Source organism: Hemiscyllium ocellatum, chromosome 13 (assembly GCF_020745735.1).
Source record: "Hemiscyllium ocellatum isolate sHemOce1 chromosome 13, sHemOce1.pat.X.cur, whole genome shotgun sequence".
NCBI lineage: Eukaryota > Metazoa > Chordata > Chondrichthyes > Orectolobiformes > Hemiscylliidae > Hemiscyllium > Hemiscyllium ocellatum.
This window is the reverse complement of record NC_083413.1, coordinates 6,449,073-6,475,782: the sequence shown is the minus strand read 5'-3', so window position 1 is coordinate 6,475,782 and position 26,710 is coordinate 6,449,073. Positions and strand designations below refer to the sequence as shown.

The window sequence follows — 26,710 nt, the reverse complement described above, 5'->3', positions numbered from 1 at the left end:
AGACTTGTGCTCCAGTAGTTGCTGCTCCCTAGCTAAGCTCCTCCAGTACAGTTACAACACTGACATCTACCTGACAACATGGACAATCACCCAGGTACGTCCTGCTGCAAAAAGCTGGACATGGCCAATTCCGGTTCCATCAGTCTACCCTCTATCATTAATAAAGCAATGGAAGGTGTCATCAACAGTGCTATCAAGCAGCACCTGCTCAGCAATGCTCAGTCTGGATTCCACAAGGGCCATTCAACTCCTGATTTCATTACAGCCTTGGGTTCAAACATGCACAAAACAGCCAAATTCCAGCGGTCAGACAACTGCTTTCAATGTTAAGGCTGCATTTGACCAAATGTGGCAACAAGGAGCACTGGCAAAACTGGAATCAAGGTAGAAAACTATAAACTCTCTGCTGATTGGAGTCATAGCTGGCACGTAGGAAGATGCTTGTTATTGTTAGAGGTCAACCATCTAGGTTTGGGTTGACATGTGGCAAACATTTGTGTCACAAAATTGCCAGGCAATGACCTTCTCCAACGAGAAAGAATCAAACCATCGGCCCTTGCCATTCAATGGTGTTATCACCACTACCAACAGCCTGGCATTGCCAATGGCCAGAGACTGAAATGCACTAGCCATGTAAATATGGCAGCCACAAGACCAAGTCAGAGGCTAGGAATCCTGTAATTCACCTTCTGACCTCAAGGCCTGCCCACCATCAACAAGGCACAAATCAGGAGTGTGACAGAATACTCCCCATTTGCCCAGATGGATGCAGCTCCAACACCACAAGAAGCTTGACACCATTCAGGACACAGCTGCACATCCACAAGCATCCACTCCTTCCACCATCAATATTCAGTAGCAGCAGTGTGTACCATCCACAAGGTGCACTGCAGGAATTCACCAAGGCTCCTCAGAGTACCTTTGAAATTCATAACCATTAACATCTAGAATGACAAGGGCAGCAGATACATAGAAACACCACCCCAGCAAAGTTTTTCTCCACTCACCATGCTGACTTGGAAATAGATCGCTGTTCTTTCAGTGTCATTGGGTCAAAATCCTGGAATTCCCTCCTGAACAGCATTGTAGAGCTACTGACAGCACATGGATTCTAATAGTTCAAGAGAACTGCTCAGTACCATCTTCTCAACTGGTATCTATTGATGGGTAATTAATGCTGGCCCAGTCAGTGACACCCCCATTGGACGGTCAGATGGCTGGATGGACGAACCTTTGGTTCGTTTTTACGAAATCTTCAGGATCATTGGCAACAGCACAACCCGGCACTGATACAAATTACACGACCAATGAAACGGCAAGATTCTCTGACCAGTTACATTCACAGCTAAATCAAATGTGGTACTTTTGGACAAGTCAATTTCTGGGCCAGTCTAACCACGAGTATCCCTCGTTCCCAATAAAGGGCTTATGCCCGAAACGTCGATTCTCCTGCTCCTCGGATGCTGTCTGACCAGCTGTTCTTTTCCAGCGCCACACCCTCAACTCTGATCTCCAGCATCTGCAGTCCTCACATTCTCCTAACCACGAGAAGCCCACCATAAAATTAATCCACATTGCAGCCATTATTACAGCTAGTGCAGAGCAAACATTCCCTGGCAAACAACATGGTAACTTTGAAGCCAAGTTTCCATGGCTTTGAGTCCTGCTTAGAGCTGCAATTGCAGTTTCCAATGGAAAATGTCGACAAGCTAATAGGACTGTTCAGGATACAAAGAATGAATAATTAAACAATAACAAAATGAGTTTTGGCTTTGTTTTGCTAATGCAGCTCATACATTTGTACAAGTATTTCATATCCATTTTTTTGTTGGTTTCTCTTCAGTATCCCTTATATAGGGGATGACATCATCATCATCATCATTATTATTCTTTGCTTTCAGAGACGAGGTGATTTTCCAAAACATGCTTGCTGAAGGCTTTTTCCAGTCTCCAACATTAAACTTTACAACTATCGCACTATCCTGCACAGTTCCATTATGTATCACAGAGGGTCAGGCAGGGTTCAGGAGTAGCACCATCTCAGACTTCAAGGTGCATTTTCTTCCACCTCAAGAGATGCACCTCCAGAAGGTGGACAGTTGGAGGTGTTGTCCTTCAGCTCAGACATTAACCCTTGCGTGGTTCTGTTTCTGAGAAAATGAAGTGACATGCCCCCCCAATATCCAAGCAATACCTATCCTACAGCCACCATCTAAAGCATATCATCTGCCCAATGTCTTTGTGGAACCTCAGGTTTGCAAATTCATTTCCTTATTTCCTACATTACGACAAGGACTACACTTTAACAGTATTTCATTGGTCATAAACGCATTGAGCTTCCAAATGGCCCAAAAACCACTGTCAATGAAATTCCTCTTTTCCTATTTCAACAACTTAGGGCAGGAATTTACCAAGTAGCAGAGTTGTCCTTCTCTGCCACTCAACAGTGGGTGGAGAAAGAATGCTTCCTGATGCCAGCTGCTCCTCAATCTTGTAATTCTTCGAGGAATTTTATTCCTCTAAGTTACCTGGTGAAGTGGGTCCATGAGGGAGGTATCTTATACTCCAACCTGCCCTCCTGACAGGATAACCTGACACTGACTTTCTCCTATCAGTTTCAAAACCGAGGCCATGCAGGACACTACTTTTAACCGGTCAATAAAATGGCCACTAGAAAGACTCTGTTCAGGAGAGCATGAGCAGGCCACGCAGGGTGAAATGGTAAAGGTTGCTGCGTGGACATCCCTGACCCCAAACCCAGTGATCCATAAAACACTGCCCTCCCTCTTAGTCTTTCTTGGAGATTGGAGTCTGTTGGGTCAGTTTGGAAAAGCCTTCCTCTGATGATTCCTATTGTTCAATAATTTTCTATCCCTAAACAGATATGGAAATGATTACCTGTAACCAAATTTAATTTGATTTTCAGAGATCATAAGGAACATCCCAGCAGCTGCACAGAAAGCAAAATTATTAATGCAGAGCTTGTCAGAGAGTAAACCAAGAGCTTCCCTGGTGCCCGACATATCCTCCACAACCCTGATTCACTGCAGTCATTAATTAGATTCACACTGAAGCCTCTACATCAACAACAGATAGAGTTCCAGGCAACAACAGTACCAGTAATTTCTCCAAACAGCAATAGTTTGGTTCCCAATAGTGCATACAGACTTCCTATTTTAATATACATTAGTTATTGACAGGCAGCTGCTGTGCCTGTTCCTGGAATAGACCAAGGGATTCAATTTAATCAGTAATAACTCTTTCTAATGCTGTTCCCGTAATTATCTTCAGAAGACTGACAGTTCCAACATAGCTGTCTGATATTGTATTTGTGTTGGTGGGTGGAGTGGTGGTAGCAGGGGTGGGGGTGGTGGGGGTGTTGATGAGTGGGGTGGTGGGGGTGTGTTGGTGGATGGGGTGGTAGTGGTGGGGGTGGTGTTGGTGGGTGGGGTGGTGTTGGTGGGTGAGGTCGTGGTGGTGGTGGTGTTGGATGTGGTGGGGGTGTTGGTGGGTGGGGTGGGAGTGGGGGTGGTGGTGTTGGATGTGGTGGGGTGGGAGTGGGGGTGGTGGTGTTGGATGTGGTGGGGGTGTTGGTGGGTGGGGTGGGAGTGGGGGTGGGGGTGTTGGATGTGGTGGGGGTGTTGGTGGGTGGGGTGGGAGTGGGGGTGGTGGTGTTGGATGTGGTGGGGGCGTTGGTGGGTGGGGTGGGAGTGGGGGTGGTGGTGTTGGATGTGGTGGTGGTGTTGGTGGGTGGGGTGGGAGTGGGGGTGGGGGTGTTGGATGTGGTGGGGGTGTTGGTGGGTGGGGTGGGAGTGGGGGTGGGGGTGTTGGATGTGGTGGTGGTGTTGGTGGGTGAGGTGGGAGTGGGGGTGGAGGAGAAGCTGTGCCACAGACAAAGCTAACTTCCTCCATTGCTCTTCAATGGATCTGCTTTTAAATTAAATAAAGGGGCAAGAAATAGTTTGTTGCCTGGAATGACTGGCTCAGTAAAATACTTTTTCAAAGACTGGGTATTTGTGGCAACTCCTTAGAAGTTGAAGCACAGAAGTTAATAAATTGACGCAGAATATTGATGACCTCAAGTTGACTCTAAAGATGATTCAGTGACAGAAGGTCTTTGTGTGGTCTATATTCAGAACCAAATCATTAATGATAGCAAGCAGCATCAGCATTATACGTGCTGACTCATCAAGGTCTCCAATTCATCTTTGATTCTGATAATGAGTATTAATCCATCTAAAATGAATCAAGGTATTGAGAAAACAAAATAAAACCCAAAATATCTGCGGGTACTGGAAATCAGAAACAAAAACAGAAATTGCTGGAAATGCTCAGCAGTTCTGCTTTCTTTCCAGAGATGCTGCCAGAATTAATGCTCCAGGTCCAGTGACCCTATCCCAGGACTGGCGTATTGAGAAGGCATTTTGTGTATCAGGAAAGATCTGCAAACAGTGATATGCACACCAACTGCTATTCATGGGTAGTTGTGGAGGATAGGAAGAGGAGTATTGCTTTTTTTCATTTAGTCTAAGTATTAGCTTTAAAATTGGTATTTGTAAGACAAGCTCAATTCCTCAGCAGCTCCATTTCATGGTACTTAATAAAACAATAACTTGCATTTATCTAGCACTTTTCACACAGTGCAAATGTTCCAAGGTGCAACATTGTGTCATTAAACAAAATTTGGGCATGTCAGGAAATGTTGGGGCATATGTGAAAAATGTAGTCTGAAAGGTGAGTTTTAATGAGTGTCACTAAAGAGTGTTAGAAAGGTGGAGAGATGTGGGAATGGACTTCGAAGCTAAGGTCACCAATAGTGGGGATATTTAGATGGAGGGTACACACCTTGGAGGGCAGCAAAGCTTGAAAAGGGTTACAAGGACTAGCAGGGGTGAGGACATAAAGATGCCTGAAACATGAGAATTAAAACAAAATACATTGCTTAACTGAGAGCCACTGTCGATCAATGGGTGAACTGTACTTGGAGCTGTGAACAATCTCACGCTTAATCATGGGAAGCGTATGGGAGGCTAGTTAAAAAAAAAGTAGTTACCTCTACACTGGATTATTTCAAAAGAAACGAATGAGGAATTCAGCAACAGTTGAGATGAGGCAGATGGAGTCAGGTGGGTGTAGAAATGTGTGGTCGGTGAATTCAGAAACTCATTGCTATCAGACTTTTAAATGGCAGTCAGGCTCTGTGGAGATGAGTTACAAACCGCAGTCTTCCTAGCTTCTGATCTGCTCTTGTAGCCACTGTGTTTATATGGCCAGTCCACTTCAGTCCACCTGAGTTTCTGGTCAATCATAACTCCCAGGATATTGATCGTGGGAGATTCACCGTTGGCAAAGCCACTGAATGTCATGGGATAATCATTAGATTGTTTCTTATTGAAGATGGTCATAGTTTGGTTTGCCTGTGTTATGAATGTTATTTGCCACTTGCAAGCCTGGATATGGTCCAGATCTTGTTGCATTTGAACATAACTGCTTCAGTGTCTGAGGAGTTGTGAATGGTGTTGAACAGTCCACAATCATCAGCGAACATCCCCTCTTCTGACCTTGAGGTCTTTGACAAAGCAGCTGAAGATGGTTGGGCCGAGGACACTACCCTGAGGAACTCCTGCAGAGATGCCGTCGAGCTGAGAAGACTGATCTCCAATAACCACAATCATTTTCCTGTGTATTAACAGTGGAGAGTTGTTTCCCCCCTCCCAATTCCATTTAATCCCAGTTTTGCTAGGGCTCCTTAATGCCACACACAGTCAAATGCAGCTTTCAATGTCAAGGGTGGTCACTGATAATTCTGCTCAAATAAAATTCTCAAGAAACTATAGTGAACTGGTCAAACAGGACTTCCTTTCATATGTCCATGTTGACACTGGCCAAACTGAATTATTTTCTGAACATACAGTAATCAAACTTGATAATAGATTATCGTATTTCCACTACTACTGATGTCAGGCTAACAGGTCTGTAGTTCTTGCTTGCATAAAAGGGGAAAGAAAGAAAGAGTAAGCAACAGAGACAGCATGAGAGAGAGAGAGAGAGAGAGAGAGGAAAAAAGAGAGGGGGCGTGAGAGAGAAAAAAAAGAGAAAATGTGAGAGAGAGAGAGAAAGAGAAAGAAAGAAAGAAAGAAAGAAAGAAAGAAAGAAAGAAAGAAAGAAAGAAAGAGAGGCAAGGAAGAAAAAAGAAAGACAAAAAGAGAGGATGAGGAGAAGAAAAAAACAAAAAAGGAAATAGAAAAGATGAATTAATTTGTTAATCTGCTTTGACTTCAAATGATCAAGTGCAGAGTCACAAGTGGACTAACAATAAAAAGTGTATTAATCAAATCAGGAAGGTGCATAAAACAGTTTCTAAATATTCTTCATATCAATTGTGCTTTCCATGTTGGACAGTTGCATGTCACCAAACAAATAAAGCCAAGGTTTACATTAATGAAGTATCTGTCAAAATCTACTTCTGTTCTGAAAGGTCACAACAATGTTGGCTTTAAATTCTGAAGGAACATTGGGACAATGTTGCAGCAAATAAAATGTTGTTGCCCAAAGCCAGTGGTAAGAGATTAAGAAAGCACAAATGGCACATTGGTTATTTATGAAGTTCAAACTGACTTCGACAGAGACTTGGATCTTTGCAATGCAGCACACAATGTGCCCATTAAAGGAACAGATAAAATTAATGTGGAAAAATGAAAAATACGTATTTCCTTTGATAGGGGTCACAAAGGCGACTATAACCATGCTTCAGAGGTAATATCAAGCTATAAAAATAGCCAATGAATTATAATGCCCCTTCACAAATTAAATGGGAATATTTTGATTGGTTGATTGAGCATGCTAAACAACTCTATTCATAATGTACTTATCTCTACTCATGACCTTGTGATTCAATGAGTGCCAGTGCAATGTAGTCAGTTTCCCCCAATATTCTGGCCAGGATTGGCAAAATCCACATTCTTATTACTGTTCTGTTAAAGAATATTCTCCTGGATTGCAGGTTGGACTGAGCATGATTCAATCAACTGGACCTGGACTTGAACTCTGATTTCAAGAAAGAATATCCAAAAAACTAAAAGTGCTAGATGGAACTTGCTATTCACCCCATTCCCAAGAACTGCTGAGACAACTGGTCAAGTAGTAAACACACTGTAGAAAGTTACAGATGTACCTTCATAAGAATGCTGCGTTCCTTCACTGGAGCGGTCAGACATTCCACCAATTGCACAAATTCCCTCTTTCTTGTTGATGACTTTCCTGAACGTTTTGCTGATCTCTTTGTCTTTCAGCTCTTGGAAAACCTGAAAAATTAGAAAACAAAAAGTCAGTGAAATTTTCTGGTTGGCACAACTGCTGTGTATTATGGATCAGTGGTGCTGGAAGAGCACAGCAGTTCAGGCAGCATTGAAATGCAGTGATTTCGCTGCACTTTGGATGCTGCCTGAACTGCTGTGCTCTTCCAGCACCACTGATCCAGAATCTGGTTTCCAGCATCTGCAGTCATTGTTTTTACCTTGCTGTGTATTATATAAATTTGTGTGGTCTTCTTTCAATGTTGTAGATCATATTCACCTCTCTATATCAGGGAGACTAAACGCTGACTGGGTGGCTGCTTTACAGAACATCTCCATTGAGTCTGCGGGCATGACCCCAAGATCCCAGTAGCCGGTCATGTACACTCTTCACCCTTGCCCTCATTCTAAACTCTCCCTGTCCTTGTTCTAATGCGGAGTTCCAATTACATTCAGCATATGCCTGAGATACAGCATCTCAGATGTCTATTACAGCCTTCCATACTGATTACCAAATTTAACAATTTCAGACTGCAATCTCTGTCCATTTTGTTTCTTTCAGTTTTAAACTAATTTTCTCTTATTTAGCTTTAGATGGCTGTCACCATTAGACTTCTTCTAGGCACTTTTGTATTCTTGCTGTCCCACTATTGCTCCCCGTGACCCCACAACAGCAACCTTTTGTTACTCAAGCTCTTCTGTCCTCCACCCTGTCTCAGATTTTCTGTTCTAGTTTAATTATCACTAGCTAAATCAATGGCATTCTTAACTTTTCCCAGTTCTGAAAGTTTTATTGACCTGAAACGTTATTTTTACAGTATCTGTTGAGAGAAAAGTAAGTACAGTATTTCCAAATTTTCTTATTTATTATCACCACCAGTGAAGGTAGGATCAGGTGATGTTCTTACCCAGTTAGTCTGTCACACAGTGTAAACAATATTCCTCAAAAACCAATACACCAATTTAACTGAAGTGTAGTATACAGCATGGAAAGGACTTCTGTGAATCAAGACCCAGGAATTACTTTTAAGTAATTAAGTGAACTGCCTTTTTCTTCTAGAATATTGTACATCATTTTTTAGAATGTTGTCTACTGTATGAGCTGTGAAGGAATTCATCATGGTGTCATAATGTGAGCAGAGATTTCAGAGCAGATTGGATATAGATGCACCCGAAGCCGTCTTACTGAGATGGAAGTTCTTGATTTAAAAAACAAATTCTTTTCAGCTCTACAGTTACAGACCATCGATCAGGAAGGGGATAAACGCAAGGAGGAGCTGCACAGTGGCAACAGTTAGTGAGCATGGTGGCAGAGGCATATGTTCGAAACAACCTCTTCACCAGTTTCCGGTTTGTCACATTATTTCCAGTGCCAAGATGTTATCATGCCCTAGTGTCATAAGTTTGCTGTTCCCATCAATCCTAGTGCAAAACATGGGCATGCCTAAATATATATACACCATAATCATATTCACCAAAAAACATAGATGCAATTCCAAATTGCATTTTCTAGTTCTGTTCTTCAAAGCATGCTGCAGGTAAATAACCATGTTCTACACAGGTAAATAGAGTCAGATGTACAGCATGGAAACAGACCCTTTGGTCCAATTCGTTCATGCCTACCAAATATCCGAAATTAATCCAGTCCCACTTTCCAGCATTTGGTCACACCTCAGCGTCCCATGCTCCAAGAAAATAGCCCCACTCTATTCAGTCTCTCCCAATAGCTCAAACCTTCCACTCCTGGCAATGTGCTTGTAAATCTTTTCTGAATCCTTTCGCGTTTAACCCTTTTAAATTTATTTCAGCTTTCACAATTTCAACATCAATTTCAGATTTGTTTCCTTCATTAGTGCTTTGTAACAGTTTGCAATCCAACAGAAGGTGTTACCCTAACCGGTGACATTTTCCCTTAACTTTTGTTGTGCTCTGACTAAACCAAACTCCCTGTCCTACAAATCCAGCTACTGACCAGAAGCAGTAGAAATGGCCATAACTAAAACGAAAGACCTATAGCACTGCAAAGAGCAGTCAGCAAGCTATGAGTACAGGAAGGGGCAACACAGGAATAGGGGAGGACCGTGCATTGACAATATTTGGGAGCATAGCCCCGAGGATAGTGTAATATTCAAAATCAGGGGATCAGCGAGCTGGACAACTGGTTTACGATGCAGAGTAATGTCGACAGAGTAAACACCAACTGAGTTTACCACGGAGGACACTTCTCAATTTCTCCCCTCACTTGAGGCATAGTGACCCTCAGGTTAAACCACTACCAGTTGTCTCAAAAGACAGACCCTATAGTCCAGTAAGACTATGGCAACTTTAATATTTTAATATTTCAAGTAAACACAGAATTATTCACTAACCATATTTCAGAATTCTCCCTAGAAGAAAGGTAGAAGACAGAGGGTAGTGGTGGAGAGTTGTTTTTCAGACTGGAGGCCTGTGACCAGTGGAGTGCCACAAGGATCGGTGCTGAGTCCATTACCCTCGTCATATATAAATGACTTGGATGTGAGCACAAGAGATACAGTTAGTAAGTTTGCAGATGACAGCACAATTGGAGGTGTAGTGGACAGCAAAAAAAGGTTACTTCAGATTACAACAGGATCCTGATCAGATGGGCCAATGGGCTGAGAAGTGGCAGATGGAGTTTCATTTAGATAAATGTGTGGTGCTGCATTTTGGGAAAGCAAATCTTAGCAGGACTTATACACTAAATGGTAAGGTCCTCGGGAGTGTTGCTGAACAAAGAGACCTTGGAGTTCAGGTTCATAGCTCCTTGAAAGTGGAGTGGCAGGTAGATAGGATAGTGAAGGAGGCGTTTGGTATGCTTTCCTTTATTGGTCAGAGTACTGAGAACATGAGTTGGGAGGGTCATGTTGCGGCTATACAGGACATTGGTTAGGCCACTGTTGGAATATTGCTTGCAATTCTGGATCTCCCTCTTATTGGAAGGAAATTGTGAAACGTGAAAGGGTTCAGAAAAGATTTAAAAGGATGTTGCCAGGGTTGGAGGATTGGCGCTATAGGGAGAGTTCGAATAGGCTAGGGCTGTTTTCCTTGGAGCATTGATGGCTGAGGGGCGACCTGATAAAGGTTTAGAAAATTATGAGGGGCATGGATTGGGAAATAGACAAAGTCTCTTCCATGGGGTGGGGGAGTCCAGAACTAGAGGGCATAGGTTTAGGGTGAGAGGGGAAAGATATATAAAAAAAGAGACACCTAAGGGGCAACTTTTTCACACAGAGGGTGGTGCATGTATAGAATGAGCTGCCAGAGGATGTGGTGGAAGCTGGTACAATTGTAACATTTAAGAGGCATCTAAATGGGTATATGAATAGGAAGGGTTTGGAGGGATATGGGCTGGGTACCTACAGGTGGGACTAAATTGGGTTGGGATATCTGGTCAGCATTGACGAGATAGACCAAAAGGTCTGTTTCCATGCTGTACATCTCTCTGACTCTAAGTCACAAAGATTTTGATCATTACCTGTATTTGACCTTAAAAGGTGCAGATCCTTTTGTTATTTTAAACATGAAGACACTCAAAGGAACAAGAGCTGAAGGTTCCCACCAAAAGCTGGAATTGCAGCATCATCAATTACCAAAAAACTTCATAGACTTTAAGGACTGGTCACTAGTGGTTCAAAGGAGGAAAAGAAACATCAGCTGGACAGGGCCGTCAAGCCAAAAAAGCTGATTTTTTAAAATTTGAAAATGGATAATATGATGAACATCAGGATGAATTGTGAAATCACACCAAGCTTAGAAGATTCAAAAGCTAAATAAAACAAATCTGAGAGACATCGCAATAACAGGGTAGACAGAAAAATGTTGCAGGAAGTAGATTTATAAGCATGACTTTGCAAATATTAAAAAATAAATCCTTCAGTACATCCATCTCACTCCAGCTAGGATTTTACATTATTAACACTAAAACCAATTCTCTTCCAATTCGTCTTCAAAAGGAAATGTGAATATTACATAAAGCAATATGTACTCCATAGATATAATGTCCTTCCCTGTTTTCTCAGAACAGAGCATATCCTGACTTAGCAACAACAATGTCACAGTGGATCGGTGAGTTGAATTTCTCAAAACATGCAATTTTAACGACCAATGAAGCCTCATACTTCAGTTTACAGGTTAGTGCATATTGCTCTGTAAACAATGAAAAGCATGTGATGTAACATGCAAGGAACTAAGTGTACCCCAGAGTAGGAAACCAAATATTTTAACCATTTGTCCTGACGATAATGTATTTACATGCTACACAGCAATTGTGCCAGCCAGAACACTTGTTCCCTCCTAAAGATAAATGATCAAAGATTAAAGGGAAACAGAAGAATGGGTCAAGATTTGTAATATTTGCATGTCTTTTGCAATTTTTGTTTCTGTTAATTTCCTTAACATTATTCCACAAAATGCCACAACATCGAATGTTTACAGATAATAAACAAATCCCATTGTTTTGTCAGCTGATCTGTAACAAACTAAAGGGAGGCCAAACAGAAAAGAGATTGTGTTTGGGCTTAACAAGAGGAACTTGTTGAACATTCACTCCTGAGCATGTTAGCACAAAGACTCATCATATTTCAGAGAGGTCATAAGCAGGGTAACGGTACCTTAACATTTGGTCAACAATGAGGCTTGATTGTCTTTCGATTGGACAGAACTTGAGTATTACTTTTAAAAAAGCATTACATCATAGCTACAGATCCTGAATTCATCAGACCAGTTTGCAAAAAATACCAATGTAGAAGGAAAACAACATTTACAATGCAGGAGAGGACAGCAATGACCGGTTAGCAAGTGCACTGTGATTGATTAAGGCACTGTCATGGTGAATGCACCAGTGAATGATGACTGACAGTTATCTGCCAAGCTTTACATTTTAGAGACGAAAAAACTGCAGATGCTGGAATCCAAGGTAGACAGGCAGGAGGCTGGAAGAACACAGCAAGGCAGGCAGCATCAGGTGGTGGAGAAGTCAACTTTTCGGGTGTCCTGAAGAAGGGTAACAAGCTTTAAATTTTAATCAGCGAAGGTTAACTGATCAAAAAGGACCAGAGAATGGCTGTCACCTATTTTGTTGGGTTTGAACAGCACAGTATTTGTGCAGATTCTGTCTACAAAGATCATGAGCCTGTGGAATAATTTTAATTGAGCGAGCATGGCACACTGCCAGTCCAAGTGACAATTCTAAATTGAAGTATTTCTTTAAACACAATTATTGAGCAAATATTGTTGAACTGTAGAACTATATCAACTGTCAGACAGTTTGGTTTGAGATTTGCAAGCATGGGATGGTTACAGACTTTGTTTGTGGCAAACAGCTGGATGGACATGCTACTGTTTTCTATTTCATTGGCTTTACTTCATGGAAATTCTCAAGAAATACCAAAGTCACAATAGTCAAAAAGCATGGGGCTGGAAAAGCACAGACAGTCAGGCAGTATCTGAGGAGCAGGAAAGTCAACATTTCAAGCATGAGCTTATGTTCAAAATGTTGACCCTCCTTCTCCTCCTTGGATGCTGCCTGACCTGCTGTGCTTTGCCAGCTACACACTTTGATGCTGATCTCCAGCATCTACAGTCCTCACCTTCACAAAGTCACAACCGTCCTTCTAGGCCATTTGCCTTCTTTTTATTGTTGTGGTTCTGTTCGCCAAGCTGGGAATTTGTGTTGCAGATGTTTCGTCCCCTGTCTAGGTGACATGCTCAGTGCTTGGGAGCCTCCTGTGAAGCATTTCTGTGATGTTTCCTTCGGCATTTATAGTGATTTGTATCTGCCGCTTCTGGTGGTCAGTTCCAGCTGTCCACTGCAGTGGTCAGTATATTGGGTCCAGGTCGATGTGCTTATTGATTGAATCTGTGGATGAGTGCCATGCCTCTAGGAATTCCCTGGCTGTTCTCTGGCTTGTCCGATAATAGTAGTGTTGTCCCAGTCGAACTCATGTTGCTTGTCATCTACGTGTGTGGCTACTAAGGGTAGCTGGTCGTGTCGTTTAGTGGCTAGTTGGTGTACATGGATACGGATCGTTAGCTGTCTTCCTGTTTGTCCTATGTAGTGTTTTGAGCAGTCCTCGCATGGGACTTTGTACACTACGTTGGGTTTGCTCATGCTGGGTATCGGGTCCTTAGTCCTGGTGAGTTGTTGTCTGAGAGTGGCTGTTGGTTTGTGTGCTGTTATGAGTCCTCGTGGTCATAGTAGTCTGGCTGTCAGTTCAGAAATGTTCTTGATATATGGTAACATGGCTAGTCCTTTGGGTTGTGGCATGTCCTCATTCGGTGTCTTTCCCTTAGGCATCTGTTGATGAAATTGCGGAGGTATCCATTTTTGGCAAACACATTGTCGAGGTGTTCTTCTTCCTCTTTTTGCAGTTCTGGTGCGCTGCAGCGTGTTGTGGCCCTTTTGAACAGTGTCTTGATGCAACTTCTTTTGTGTGTTGGGGTGGTTGCTTTCGTAGTTCAGGACTTGGTCTGTGTGTGTGGCTTTCCTGTATACCTTTGTGGTGAATTCTCCATTCGGTGTTCTCTGTACCATCATGTCTAGGAATGAGAGTTGGTGGTCCTTTTCTTCCCCTCCAGTGAATCGGATTCCTGTGAGTATGGCGTTGATGATCTGGCGTTGTGTTTTTTCTATTTCTGTGTTTTTAAATGATTACAAAAGGTGTCATCCACATATCTGACCCAGAGTTTGGGTTGAATTTGCAGTAGGACTGTTTGTTCTCATCTTTGCATTACAGCTTCTGCTAGGAGTCCAGAGATAGGTGAGCCCATGGGTGTGCCGTTGATTTGTTCATATATTTGGTCGTTGAATGTGAAGTGTGTTGGGAGGCACAGGTCCAGTACTGCGAGTATGCAGTCTTTGTTGATACGTTCGTCTCGTTGTCTGTTCTGTATGTCCAGCAGGTTGGCTATTGTTTCTCTAGCTAGGATTTTGTTGATCGAATGAGAACATAGTTTCTTCCTTGTCTATGTGTATATTTCTGATGATGTCCAAGAATTCCTGTGTTGACTGTATAAGAGTGTGTCTGGATCTGCTCATCAGGTGTTTCAGTTTCTGCTGTAGTTCTTTAGCCAGTTTGTGTGATGGTGTCCCTGGTCGTGATACCATGGGTCTGAGTGGGATGTCTGGTTTGTGCACTTTAGGTAGTCCATAGAATCTGGGGGTGGTTTTGCTTTCAGGTTTCATTCTCTGTAGGTCAAACTTGGTTATCTGTCCATTTCTTTTTTGCAAGTTCCTATTGGTTTATCCAATGGTGAGCTGTGAGGTGGGGTCAAACTCTCTCCTTTGGTAGGTGTTGGTATCTGCAAGTAGTTGTTGCGCTTTCTGGATGTAGTTTGCTTTGTCCAGGATGACCATCATTCTGCCTTTGTCTGTTGGTAGTATGATTATTTTCTTATCATTTCTTTGTTTTTAGTGCTTCCCTCTCCTTGGTGTTGATGTTGGGTGTTTGTCTTTTCCTTGTTATCAGGGGTACGAAACTTTGTCTCACTGTTTGTTGTGTCTCTTCTGTCAGTCCATTCTGTCAGACAAACCACAATGAATGCCGAAGGAAACAACACAGGAGCACTTCACAGGAGGCTCCCAAGCACTGAGGATGTCACCTAGACAGGGGATGAAACGTCTGCAACACAAATTCTCAGCTCAGTGAACAGAACCACAACAACAAGCAGCCGAACGATGAATCTTCTCACAAACTTTGAACACCTATGGGCGAGAGACGCTAAGACAAGCCAGGAAACGGGAATCTTGGGCCAACGGCCTAAGCGCCACATACGAACAACTCCGGTTCCTGCACGAATGCCGAAAGAATCGAATCCTTCCACCATGTGTCAGATACAGACCACCAGTCAACAACCCACAAGCCAGAGACACAGCCAAACAGAACGGATTCAGGATGATCCAGGTAATGATTACCCCGATGCACACAACAGACTACACAAATACAGACAAGAAATTGCGCGCCAAAATCATTAATTTCAAAAACCACCAATCAGGAATGGACCCGTACCACAGAACAGGCCATCACCATAGGACAGAACAGGACCACACATCGCAAAAAAAACGGCACTAAAAGGAAAAAATGGCCAAACTAATACACAGAGAGGACACCACAGTACATACCTGGGTTAGAAACCTCTCCCACAGACAGCTCACAGACACGGAAGGAACAATACTGGCCAAGGGACTCACAGGGACGCCAAGACAACAGACTTCCTAGCAGCACTAGAATGCACACTCAGAAACAATGGACTGACAGAAGAGACACAACAAACAGGAAGCATTAAAAGCATTAAGAAACAATAAGAACATAATCATACTACCAGCAGACAAAGGCAGAATGACAGTCATCCTGGACAGAGTACATCCAGAAAGCGCAACAACTACTCACAGATACCAACACCTACCAATAGAGGGAGTCTGACACCACCCTACGGCTCACCAATAGGATAAACAACATACTGAGGAATCTATATTAAAAAAAAGGACAGGTAACCAGGTTTGACCTACAGAGAATGAAACCTGAAAGCAACAACACCCCCAGATTCTATGGACTACCTAAAGTGCACAAACCAGACATCCCACTCAGACCAGGGACACCATCACACAAACTGGCTAAAGAACTACAACTGAAACTGAAACACCTGATCAGCGGATCCAGACACACTACAGTCAACACAGGAATTCTTGGACATCATCAGAAATATACACATAGTCAAGGAAGCAATTATGGTCTCATTCGAAGTAGCAGCACTGTTCACCTCTAATCGACAAAACCCTAGCCAGAGAAACAATTGCCAACCTGCTGGTCATACAGAACAGACAACGAGATGGGAAACATATCAACAAAGACTGCATACTCAAACTACTGGACCTGTGCCTCACAACACACTTCACATTCAACAACCAAATATATGAACAAATCAACGGCACACCCATGGGCTCACCCATCTCTGGACTCATAGCAGAAGCTGTAATGCAAAGACGAGAACAAACAGTCCTACCGCAAATTCAACCCAAACTCTGGGTCAGATATATGGATGACACCTTTGTAATCATTTAAAAACACAGAAATAGAAAAAACACACACCAGATCATCAACGCCACACTCACAGGAATCTGATTCACTAGAGAGGAAGAAAAGGACAACCAATTCTTATTCCTAGACTTGATGGTACAGAGAACACCGAACGGAGAATTCACCAAAGGTATACAGGAAAGCCACACACACAGACCAAGTCCTGAACGATGAAAGCAACCACCCCAACACACACAAAAGAAGTTGCATCAAGACACTGTTCAAAAGGGCCACAACACTGCAGCACACCAGAACTGCAAAAAGAGGAAGAAGAACACCTATACAATGTATTTGCCAAAAACTGATATCCCTGCAAATTCACCAACAGATGCCCAAGGGAAAGACAATGGAATGAGCACATGCCACAACCCAAAGGACTAGCCATGTTATCATATATCCAGAACATTTCTGAACTGACAGCCAGACTACTATGACCACTAGGATTCATAACTGCACACAAACCAACAGCCACTCTCAGACAACAACTCACCAGAACAAAGGATCCAATAACCAGCATGAGCAAAACCAACGCAGTGTACAAAATCCCATCTAAGGACTGCACAAAAACTACACAGGACAAACAGGAAGACAGCTAACGATCCGTATCCATGAAGTCCAACTAGCCACAAAACGACGCGACCAGCTACCCTTAGTAGCCACACATGCGGATGACAAGCAACATGAGTTCAACTGGGACAACACTACAATTATACGACAAGCCAAACAGAGAACAGCCAGGGAATTCCTAGAGGCATGGCACTCATCCACAGATTCTATCAACAAACACATCGACCTGGACCCAACATACCGACCACTGCAGCGGACAGCTGGAACTGACAACCGGAAGCGGCAGAGACAAACCACTATAAATGCTGAAGGAAATAACACAGAAGCGCTTCACAGGAGGCTCCCAAACACTGAGGATGTCACCTAGACACGGGAAGAAATGTCTGCAACACAAATTCCCAGCTCGGCGAACAGAACCACAACAACGAGCACCTGAGCTACAAATCTTCTCACAAACCTTGAATGCCTTCTTTTTAACCATGTGATTAATTCAAATTACCCTTTCCATCACCATCAGCTCTAGACCACACACCATCCTCACTTGGAACTATAAATCGTCATTCATTCCCAAGCAGTAGATCAAAATCATGGAATTACTTCCTAATGGAGCTCTAACTAGAACTAGATCAGTTGGAACGCAATGGCTCAAGTCAACAGCTCTCACCCCTTTCTTCGGCTCTATTGACTGATGACCTCTTCCACTTTTAGAGAAATTGTTTTCTTTAAGTCACCCTTCCACAGTCTTTCATCTTTTTAAAGGCCAATTGGAAAGATGAAGAGGAGTCAGCTCAGGGATAGGTATGCTCTAGAAGATGTTCAACAGCTGGGAAGCTTTACAGTCGGAATATGGTGTGGTAAAGGTAAAAGAAAAATTAAACAGCATTCCTGAAATTTGTCTCCTGTGAGAAAGCATGTGGAATAGAGTAAACAAGGGACTTGAAAGAATCATAAATCCAAACCCAGAACCAATGTAACCAGCAGTACTCCAGGATGACGACGACGACGATGACAACGATAAGAGAAAAAAAGCATGACTCAAGTAGGAGATCAGATCAAAATGCAGACAGATGATCCCAGAAGAATCCAAAGTAGAAGTAGAGGTATTCAACAAGGAACCAGGGCTATTTCACTTGGTTTACAATGCAACTCTTGGTTAGTTGCCATAGCAGCACAATTGCAAGCTGCATAGAAACCACCATAACTTTGGAAGTGTACCAAAAGGACATATAACAAGAAAAAAAAATTTACAAATGGCTGAAAACAAATGTGAAGTTCACTCACCGAGACAAATTCTTCAAAACTGATCTTTCCATCCTTGTTGTGGTCTCCTACATTAAGGATCTGTTCCACAATTTCACGCACCTTGTACCCAGGTAAAGGAAGGTTTGCCTCCTTAAAGAGATCTTGAAGCTCGTAATCACTGACGTAGCCTGAATTGTCAAGATCTTTTGAAAAGAAAATCCTCAGGTTTAACGCAGTCTGCAGCACAACAGCCCATATGATGTACACACCATATTCATCCAGTGGTCATATGTGTGTCCACCCCCACCCTACCCACTGTTCGAAAAGATTAATAATTCAATTAACATCATGTTTAGAGTTTATCAAATACTTTCAACAAATCATGCTCACTAATTTGGAGATGCCGGTGTTGGACTGGGGTGTACAAAGTTGAAAACCTCTACCATTACAACCCTATCATTCTTACAGATAACCGGAGACCTCCCTACATACTTGCTTCTCAATTTCTCGCTGACTACTGGGGACCCTTTCTTCTTTCTCAGTTCCACCCATACAACTTCACTGGATGATATCCCAGGAGTATCTTCTCGAATTACACTGATGATATTACGGTTTAAAAAGAGGTGTATTTTGATTTTTTTTTGTAAAATATAAAAACTAAGGTTGTGAGAGAGGTGGCAAGCAGTCTACTCAGAGCCATTGGCGAAAACAGTTTGAGGCGCCTTGGGAATCTTTTGAAAGTTGGAATAAGAGAGGCAGCCTGAATGGGCAGTGCCGGATCCCACGGAACCAGGATTGTTAATTTTATTTCGTAGCAGTTATTGCTGGCTTTTGAAGTTGAGTGGAATCTGCGGAATATCTCTCCCCATATCTTACACAGAAACAGATAGACAGACACGTAGACAGACACTGTTTTGTCCTGACATTTTTCTCTCCTGGACTGGAGGATTATATGTCAAACAACCTTTTTTTTTAAAAACTGATTTTGTCTTTGCCAAGGGTAAGTCTATGGGATGTTACTATAAAGGAACCTCGACTATCTGAAGGACGTGGGTGGGGAGTATTTTGTACTGTTAATCAAATGCTGGATAATCGAATGCTGGATAACAGTTTAGCCAAGCAGCGGAACTTTGCAATCTTGCCAGATAATCCGACATTTGGATAATCGAATGCTAGATAATCGAGGTTGTTCTGTATATTGAAACAGTTACTGTTTAGTGGTTAAATAATCTAATATTCTGTTAAGGTTTCCAATAAAATTAAAGTTGTTCCAATTTCTTCTTTCTTTTGTTGTATTTTCACTATAGTGTACGAATAAAGTGTGTTTTGCTTCAAATCTGGCAGTGTGACCAATTGAATTATATTCAGATCACAACACCTTTAAAATAAGAAAGAGTTAGAGTCTAGACTATCTTCTCAATATATTTTGAGGTGGTTTGGTCTGGTCCATAACAACTATTGTAATGTCAGCCCTAACCAAAAATGCCACTCCTCCTCCCCTCTTGCCGCCACCGCCACCACCCCCACCACCCCCCATTTCTATGACATCTACACTCCAGAGCATTAAACTGCCATTCCTGTCCATCCCTGAGCCACATTTCTGAAGTACCTGTGATATCCCAGTCCCATGTTCCCAACCATGCCCCAGTGAATGTTAAGATCTGGGAAGTACTGAGGATCATTGGTCTCTTGAGATATTGGGATAGGTGGATAAAGTGAAGGTGGTATATGGGATACTTGCTTTCATTAGTCAAGGCATAGAGTTGAGAGCAGGGAGGTGATGCTGGAACAGTGTATAACTTTGAGTCGGGCAAAGCTAGAGTATTGTGTGCAGTTCTGGAATCCGTAATCTAGAAGGATGGAATTGCAATGGAGAGGGTACAGAGTAGATTTATCAGGATGGTGCCTGGGCTGGAGAGTTTCAGTTATGAAGGGAGTTTGGACAGACTGGGGTTAGTTTCCTTACAGCAGAGGAGAATGAAAAGGGGACACAATTGATATGATGAAATTATGAGGGACTCAAAGGAAGGAAACTTTACTCTTAATGGAAAGATCAATGACCGGGGGGCATAGATTTAAGGGAAAAGGCAGAAGGGAAAACCTTATTCACCCAGAGGGCAGTGGGAATCTGGAATTCGCTGCCTGTAAGGATAAAGTCATAAGTCACACAACACCAAGTTACAGTCGAACAGGTTTATTTGAAATCACAAGTCTTTTGAGCACGGTTCCTTTGTCACTTCACCTGATGAAGAAACGGCGCTCTGAAAGCTTGTGATCTCAAATAAAACTACTGGACTGTAACCTGACATTGAGAGACTTCTGCCTTTGTCCACCCCTTTGGCACCTCCACATCATGGCCTGTAAGGATGGTAGGGGCAGAAAACCCTCAGCATTGAATGAGTATTTAGATGGGCAATTGTGATACCAAGGCTATGGGCCAAGTGCTGGAATAACAGTATTCGAATATTTAGGTGGTTGTTTTGACCAATGCAGAAGTCATGGGCTAAAGGGCCTTTCTGTCTGCTATGGATGTCTGATTTCCACCTTGAACTATGCAAGGCAAGTCAGACCAAAAACAGAAATTGCTGGAGAAACTCAGCAGGTCTGGCAACATCTGTGGAGAGAAAGTCGAGCTCATGTTGTGTGTCCAGAGACCCTTCTTCAGAGAAGTCAGATCAGTGTCTCACACACCAGTTTTGATCTCTGGGCTGAACTAACATGGCTAATACTGCAAGACCACCAGTGCACAGAAGAAACTCTTGCACAGTATAGAGTGTAGTTATAGTTAGAGTCTAGATTAGAGTGGTGCTGGAAAAGCACAGCAGGTCAGGCAGCATCCGAGGAGCAGGAGAATCGACGTTTCGGGCAAAAGCCCTTCATCACGACTGAAGGCAAGGAGCCTCCAGGATGGAGAGATAAATGGGAGGGGGGTGGGGTGGGGCTGGGGAGAAGGTAGCAAAGAGTACAATGGGTGGATGGGGGTGAGGGTGAAGGTGATAGGTCAGAGAGGAGGGAGGAGCGGATAGGTGGGAAGGAAGATTGGCAGGTAGGACAGGTCATGAGGATGGTGCTGAGCTGGAAGGTTGTAACTGGGATAAGGTTGGGGGGGGGTGGAGTGGGGGAAAGAGAGAAAGAGGGGAAATGAGGAAACTAGTGAAATCGATACTGATGCCCTGGGGCATCCAAGGTGGAAGATGAGGTGTTCTTCCTCCAGGCGTCAGGTGGTGAAGGAGTGGCAGTTGTTTTAGTTGGAGGGGTGGGGTTTGAGGGCGGAGGTGCAGGATGTGAATGAGATGCATTGGAGGGCATCTTCAACCACATGGGAAGGGAAATTGTGGTCTTTAAAGAAGGAGGCCATCTGGTGTATTCTATAGCTCGAGGTAGAGCTGGAGCCACATCGTGGAGGTTACCTGAAGGCAGTGCTGTGTTGGTGAAGCCCAAGGTGGTTCACTGAAGGTGAAAAGGAAAATTCCAGTCCGCCTCTGATCCTTGGAACTGTCTTTAGAATAATTATCCCTGATTCCTATCCCTCATCACCATTCTCCCCATTCAACTCAGCCTTTTCTTGAGGGCAGGAGGACTTGGTTAAGCAACAGGTTGTCTAGTGTCCAATAATGCGATCTTCCACACCCCTTATCAAAAATCCTGCCTCTCCGCTTTCTTGCTGGCTACAACAAAAGGGCTTTTTTTTTTCCAAATCATGCATTGATCAATATTTCATGACCAGAGTATTTTCTTAAAAGGTCAGAAGGTAATTACAGTGGCTCAAACACAAAGGGCTTTTGTTTCATCAAAACGTAGTGAGAGGGGACACAGTCTCAGAGTTTGTTTTAATATGACAGACAGAAAACATACCTATTTTGTTAAAGGCTTCCTTCATTTCCTCCAGTTCTTCCCGAGAGATGTGAGTTGTGTGGTTTTCCATTTTTAACCAAAGTCGACGGCTTTCTTTGTGAGCTCAGACCTAATTTCAATGCAAGATCAATTCAAAGCCTTTTAGTTCTTCAGATATGGGAGAAACAAAATGCACAAGAGAACAATCTGTTTTGAAAAGGTGTGTCTGTTTGTTTAAAAACTCTATCACCAAAGTAAGATTATTACTCATGACTAGTTACTGTGTGATAGTTGGCCCTTTCACAACCACACCAAGAACATTGACTGGTTCAAAACTACTAGATTTCCCCAGTCTTTCTAAAAGGCTGAGGGTGCTTTCTGAAGTCAGCTCCTAACATTATAGTGTCTTTCTTTGTAATTTGTACATGAAAAGCATACTAATGCCTGCCTCTAAACATGATCAGGTAAAACTTTACCAACTCACTCCATGTGTTTCAACCTTTCCTTATCACAAACTGTTGTTTACCAGCTAGAGGATGGCATTGTCTAGTTTGGCTACAATATTATTCTCCACCCATTTTTAATATATTTCATACAAAGCTGAACTTGCCACAAAAGAAATTACAAAACTTATTCATAGATCCCTGAAGTCAGCAGAGCACATGATCTGAATAGTTAAGGCATTATATGGGACACTTACTTTCATCAGTCGAGACACAGAGTATAAGATCAAGGACATAATGTTGGAGTTGTACAGAGCGTTAGGCTACAAATGGAGTACTGCATGCAGTTCTGGTCACCTCACTATAGGAAGGATGTGATAGCCCTAGAGGTGGTACACAGGAGGTTCACCAGGATGTTGCCTAGGCTGGAGAAATAGAGCTATAAAAGGAGAGATGAGATGGAACATAGAACATAGAACATAGAAGGATACAGCGCAGTACAGGCCCTTCGGCCCTCGATGTTGCGCCGACCGAGTCCTACCTAACCTATACTAGCCCAATAACTTCCAAATGCCTATCCAATGCCCGCTTAAATGAACATAAAGAAGGAGAGTTCACCACTGATACGGGCAGGGCATTCCATGAACTCACAACCCGCTGTGTGAAGAATCTACCCCTAACATCTGTCCTATACCTACCACCCCTTAATTTAAAGCTATGTCCCCTAGTAACACCTGACTCCATTAGCGGTAAAAGGTTCTTAGTATCTACCCTATCTAAACCCCTAATCATCTTATACACTTCTATCAGATCTCCCCTAAACCTTCTCTTCTCCAATGAGAACAGCCCCAAGTGCCTCAGCCTTTCCTCATAAGATCTTCCTACCATTCCAGGCAACATCCTGGTAAACCTCCTCTGCACTCGTTCTAAAGCTTCCACATCCTTCCTATAGTATGGCGACCAAAACTGCACACAATACTCCAGATGAGGCCTCACCAGAGTCTTATACAACTGCAACATGACCTCAGGACTCCGGAACTCAATTCCTCTGCCAATAAAGCCCAGTACACCATATGCCTTCCTCACAGCACTATTTACCTGGGTGGCAACTTTCAGAGATCTGTGTACATAGACACCAAGATCCCTCTGCTCATCCACACTACCAAGTAGCCTACCATTAGCCCAGTAATCCATCATCTTGTTATTCCTACCAAAGTGAACGACTTCGCACTTAGCTACATTGAATTCCATTTGCCACATTTCCGCCCAGCTCTGCAACTTATCTATATCCCGCTGTAACCTACCACTTCCTTCCTCACTATCCACAACTCCACCGACTTTTGTGTCATCCGCAAACTAGCTTACCCAGCTTTCAAGTCCTTCCTCTAGATCATTTATAAAGATAACAAAAAGCAATGGTCCCAAAACAGATCCTTGTGGTACACCGCTAGTAACTGCGCTCCAAGATGAACATAATCCATCAACTACTACCCTCTGTCTCCTTCCAGCCAGCCAATTCCTAATCCAAACCTCTAATGTATCCTCAATGCCATACCTCCGAAGTTTTAGCATTAGCCTACCATGGGGAACCTTATCGAACGCCTTACTAAAATCCATATACACAACGTCTACTGCTTTACCCTCATCCACTTCCTTAGTCACCTTCTCAAAGAACTCAATAAGGTTTGTGAGGCACGACCTGCCCTTCACAAAACCATGCTGGCTATCCCTGGTCACGTTATTCCTACCCAGATGTTCATAAATCTTATCCCTTACCATTCTCTCTAAGACTTTGCCCACCACTGAAGTCAGACTCACTGGCCTATAGTTACTAGGGCTATCCCTACTCCCTTTCTTGAACAATGGGACCACATTCGCTATCCTCCAGTCCTCTGGTACTATTCCCGTTGACAATGACGACATAAAAATCCAGGCCAATGGCTCTGCTATCTCCTCCCTAGCTTCCCATAGGATCCTGGGGTAAATGCCATCAGGCCCAGGAGACTTATCTATATTCATCCTTTCCAATATTCCCAACACCTCTTCCCTGCATATTTCCAGGGCATCCATTCTAATTATTTGTGATTCCATATTCACATCAGCAACAGTGTCCTGTTCCTGAGTGAATACTGATGAAAAGTACTGATTTAATGTCTCTCCAATCTCCTCCGCCTCCACACACAACTTCCCACTGCTATCCTTGACTGGACCGATACCTACCCTAGTCATCCTTTTATTCTTGACATACCTATAGAAAGCCTTTGGGTTTTCCCTAATCCTACCAGCTAAAGACTTTTCATGTCCCCTTCTCGCTTTTCTTAGCTCCCTCTTTAGCTCCTTCCTGGCTACCTTATAACTCTCAATCGCCCCTACTGAACCTTCACGCCTCATCTTTACATATGCCGCCTTCTTCCCTTTCACAAGGGACTCCAATTCCTTACTAAACCACGGCTGCCTCACAAGGCCCTTTACACCATGCCTGACTGGTACATACCTATCGAGGACACGCAGTAGCTGCTCCTTGAACAATCCCCACATCTCATTAGTGTTCTTCTCTTGAAGCCTGTTTTTCCAATCCACACAACCTAAGTCATGCCTCACTGCATCATAATTTCCCTGCCCCCAGCTATAGCTCTTGCCCTGCGGCGCACGATTATCCCTCTCCATCACTAAAGTAAAAGTCACCGAGTTGTGGTCACTGTCCCCGAAGTGCTCACCTACCTCCAAGTCTAACACCTGGCCTGGTTCATTACCTAGAACCAGGATTGTTTTCTTTAGAGCAGAGAGGATTGAGGGGGAGCATGATCGAGGTGTGTAAAATTATGAGGGACATGGACAAGATGAGTAGAAAGCTGTTGTTCTGCTTCATTGTGGACTGTTTAAGGTAAGGGGCAGGAGATGCAGAGGGGATTTGAGAGAAAAAACAACTTTTCACTTAGCAGGCAGTGGGAATCTGTAATGCACTGCCTGGGAGGAAAAGACAGGGGATGCTGGAAACCCACAACCTTTACAAAATATTTGGATGAGCACTTCAAACATTATAACATTCAAAGATTTGTAATAGGTGCAGGAAATTGGGATTAGCTCAGTTTTAGCAGTAGTCATGTCAGTTCAGACTTGATGGGCTGAAGGGCCTTTTCTGCGTTATATGATTGATGAAGATGGGAGCAGCATGGTGGCTCATGGTTAGCACGGCTGCTTCACAGCGCCAGGGACCTGGGTTCAATTCCAGCCTCGGCCGACTGTCTATGGAGTTTGCATATTCTCTCCGTGTCTGTATGGGTTTCCTCTGGGAGCTCCAGTTTCTTCCCATAGTCCAAAAATGTGCAGGGTAGGTGAAATTGACCATGCTAAATTGACCATAGTGTTCAGGGATGTGTAGGTTATGTGCAGTAGTCAGGGGTAAATGTAGAGTGAAGGAGAATGGGTCTGAGTGGGTTACAGTCCAGAGGACGGGTGTAGACCTGTTGGGCCGAGGGACCTGTTTCCACAGGGTAGGGATACTATGATTGAATAGGTCTCATAAGTAGCTGTGGCTGAAGTACTGCTAGCCCTCAACTTTAACGGTGAAGTCAAGACGTGATGGAAAGTAGATGGTCAGTACCAATGATTAATAAAGGTTATACTGCAACCGTGTGACAATCTGCATTATTACAGGTCTGCGAAGTTTGACTGCATTCTGTCAATAGTACTAAAGACTTGGGCTACAGATCCAGCCAAGCCCCTAGCCAAGTTTCTCCAGATTGGTGACAACATTAATATCTACCCAACAACATGGAACATAGCTGGGCAATGGCCTGCCCTCAAAGAACAGGGCAAATCCTGACATTTGTTTTGCCTCCAGCAGAGTAACTTTACCTAATGCTTACATTATCCCTCATAACATCAGAAACCAAGACATGGGTAATATGGTACTGAAAGATCCAACACACCTTTATAATAACTCTAATATATACCAATGTTATCATCACTGGTTCATTCTACTATTTAGCTATTCAGCTACAAAAGGTAGCTTCAAGAGATTCGAGTTAAGCTGGATTCTGAGACCTTTCACCCTCAGCTTACATTCTATGAAATAGTGACATCAAGAGCATGTCTCTGAAAGAGGTGCACTGATAAACCAACTGTGAGACATAACTCAAAAAATTCAACATGGACAATTACCACCTCAGCCTACTCTCTGTCAATAGCCAAGTGGTGAAAGGTGTCATCAATAGCACTATCATAGAGTAAT

At 43.1% G+C, this 26,710-nt stretch overlaps 1 protein-coding gene across 2 annotated transcripts in view; it reads right to left on the bottom strand.

Moving 5' to 3' along the window:
• The window catches only part of LOC132821762 (plastin-1-like), a 155,019-nt gene that overhangs the window by 55,757 nt on the left and 72,552 nt on the right, over nt 1-26,710 (bottom strand). For both annotated transcript variants that reach the window (XM_060834514.1, XM_060834515.1), the window contains exons 2-4: nt 22,055-22,163; nt 18,239-18,402; nt 7,175-7,304 (exon numbers count right to left, since the gene is read on the bottom strand). In XM_060834514.1, coding sequence (XP_060690497.1) covers nt 7,175-7,304; nt 18,239-18,402; nt 22,055-22,124 — 364 coding nt within the window. In that variant the 5' untranslated portion in view covers nt 22,125-22,163. The remainder of the gene's footprint in view (nt 1-7,174; nt 7,305-18,238; nt 18,403-22,054; nt 22,164-26,710) is intronic.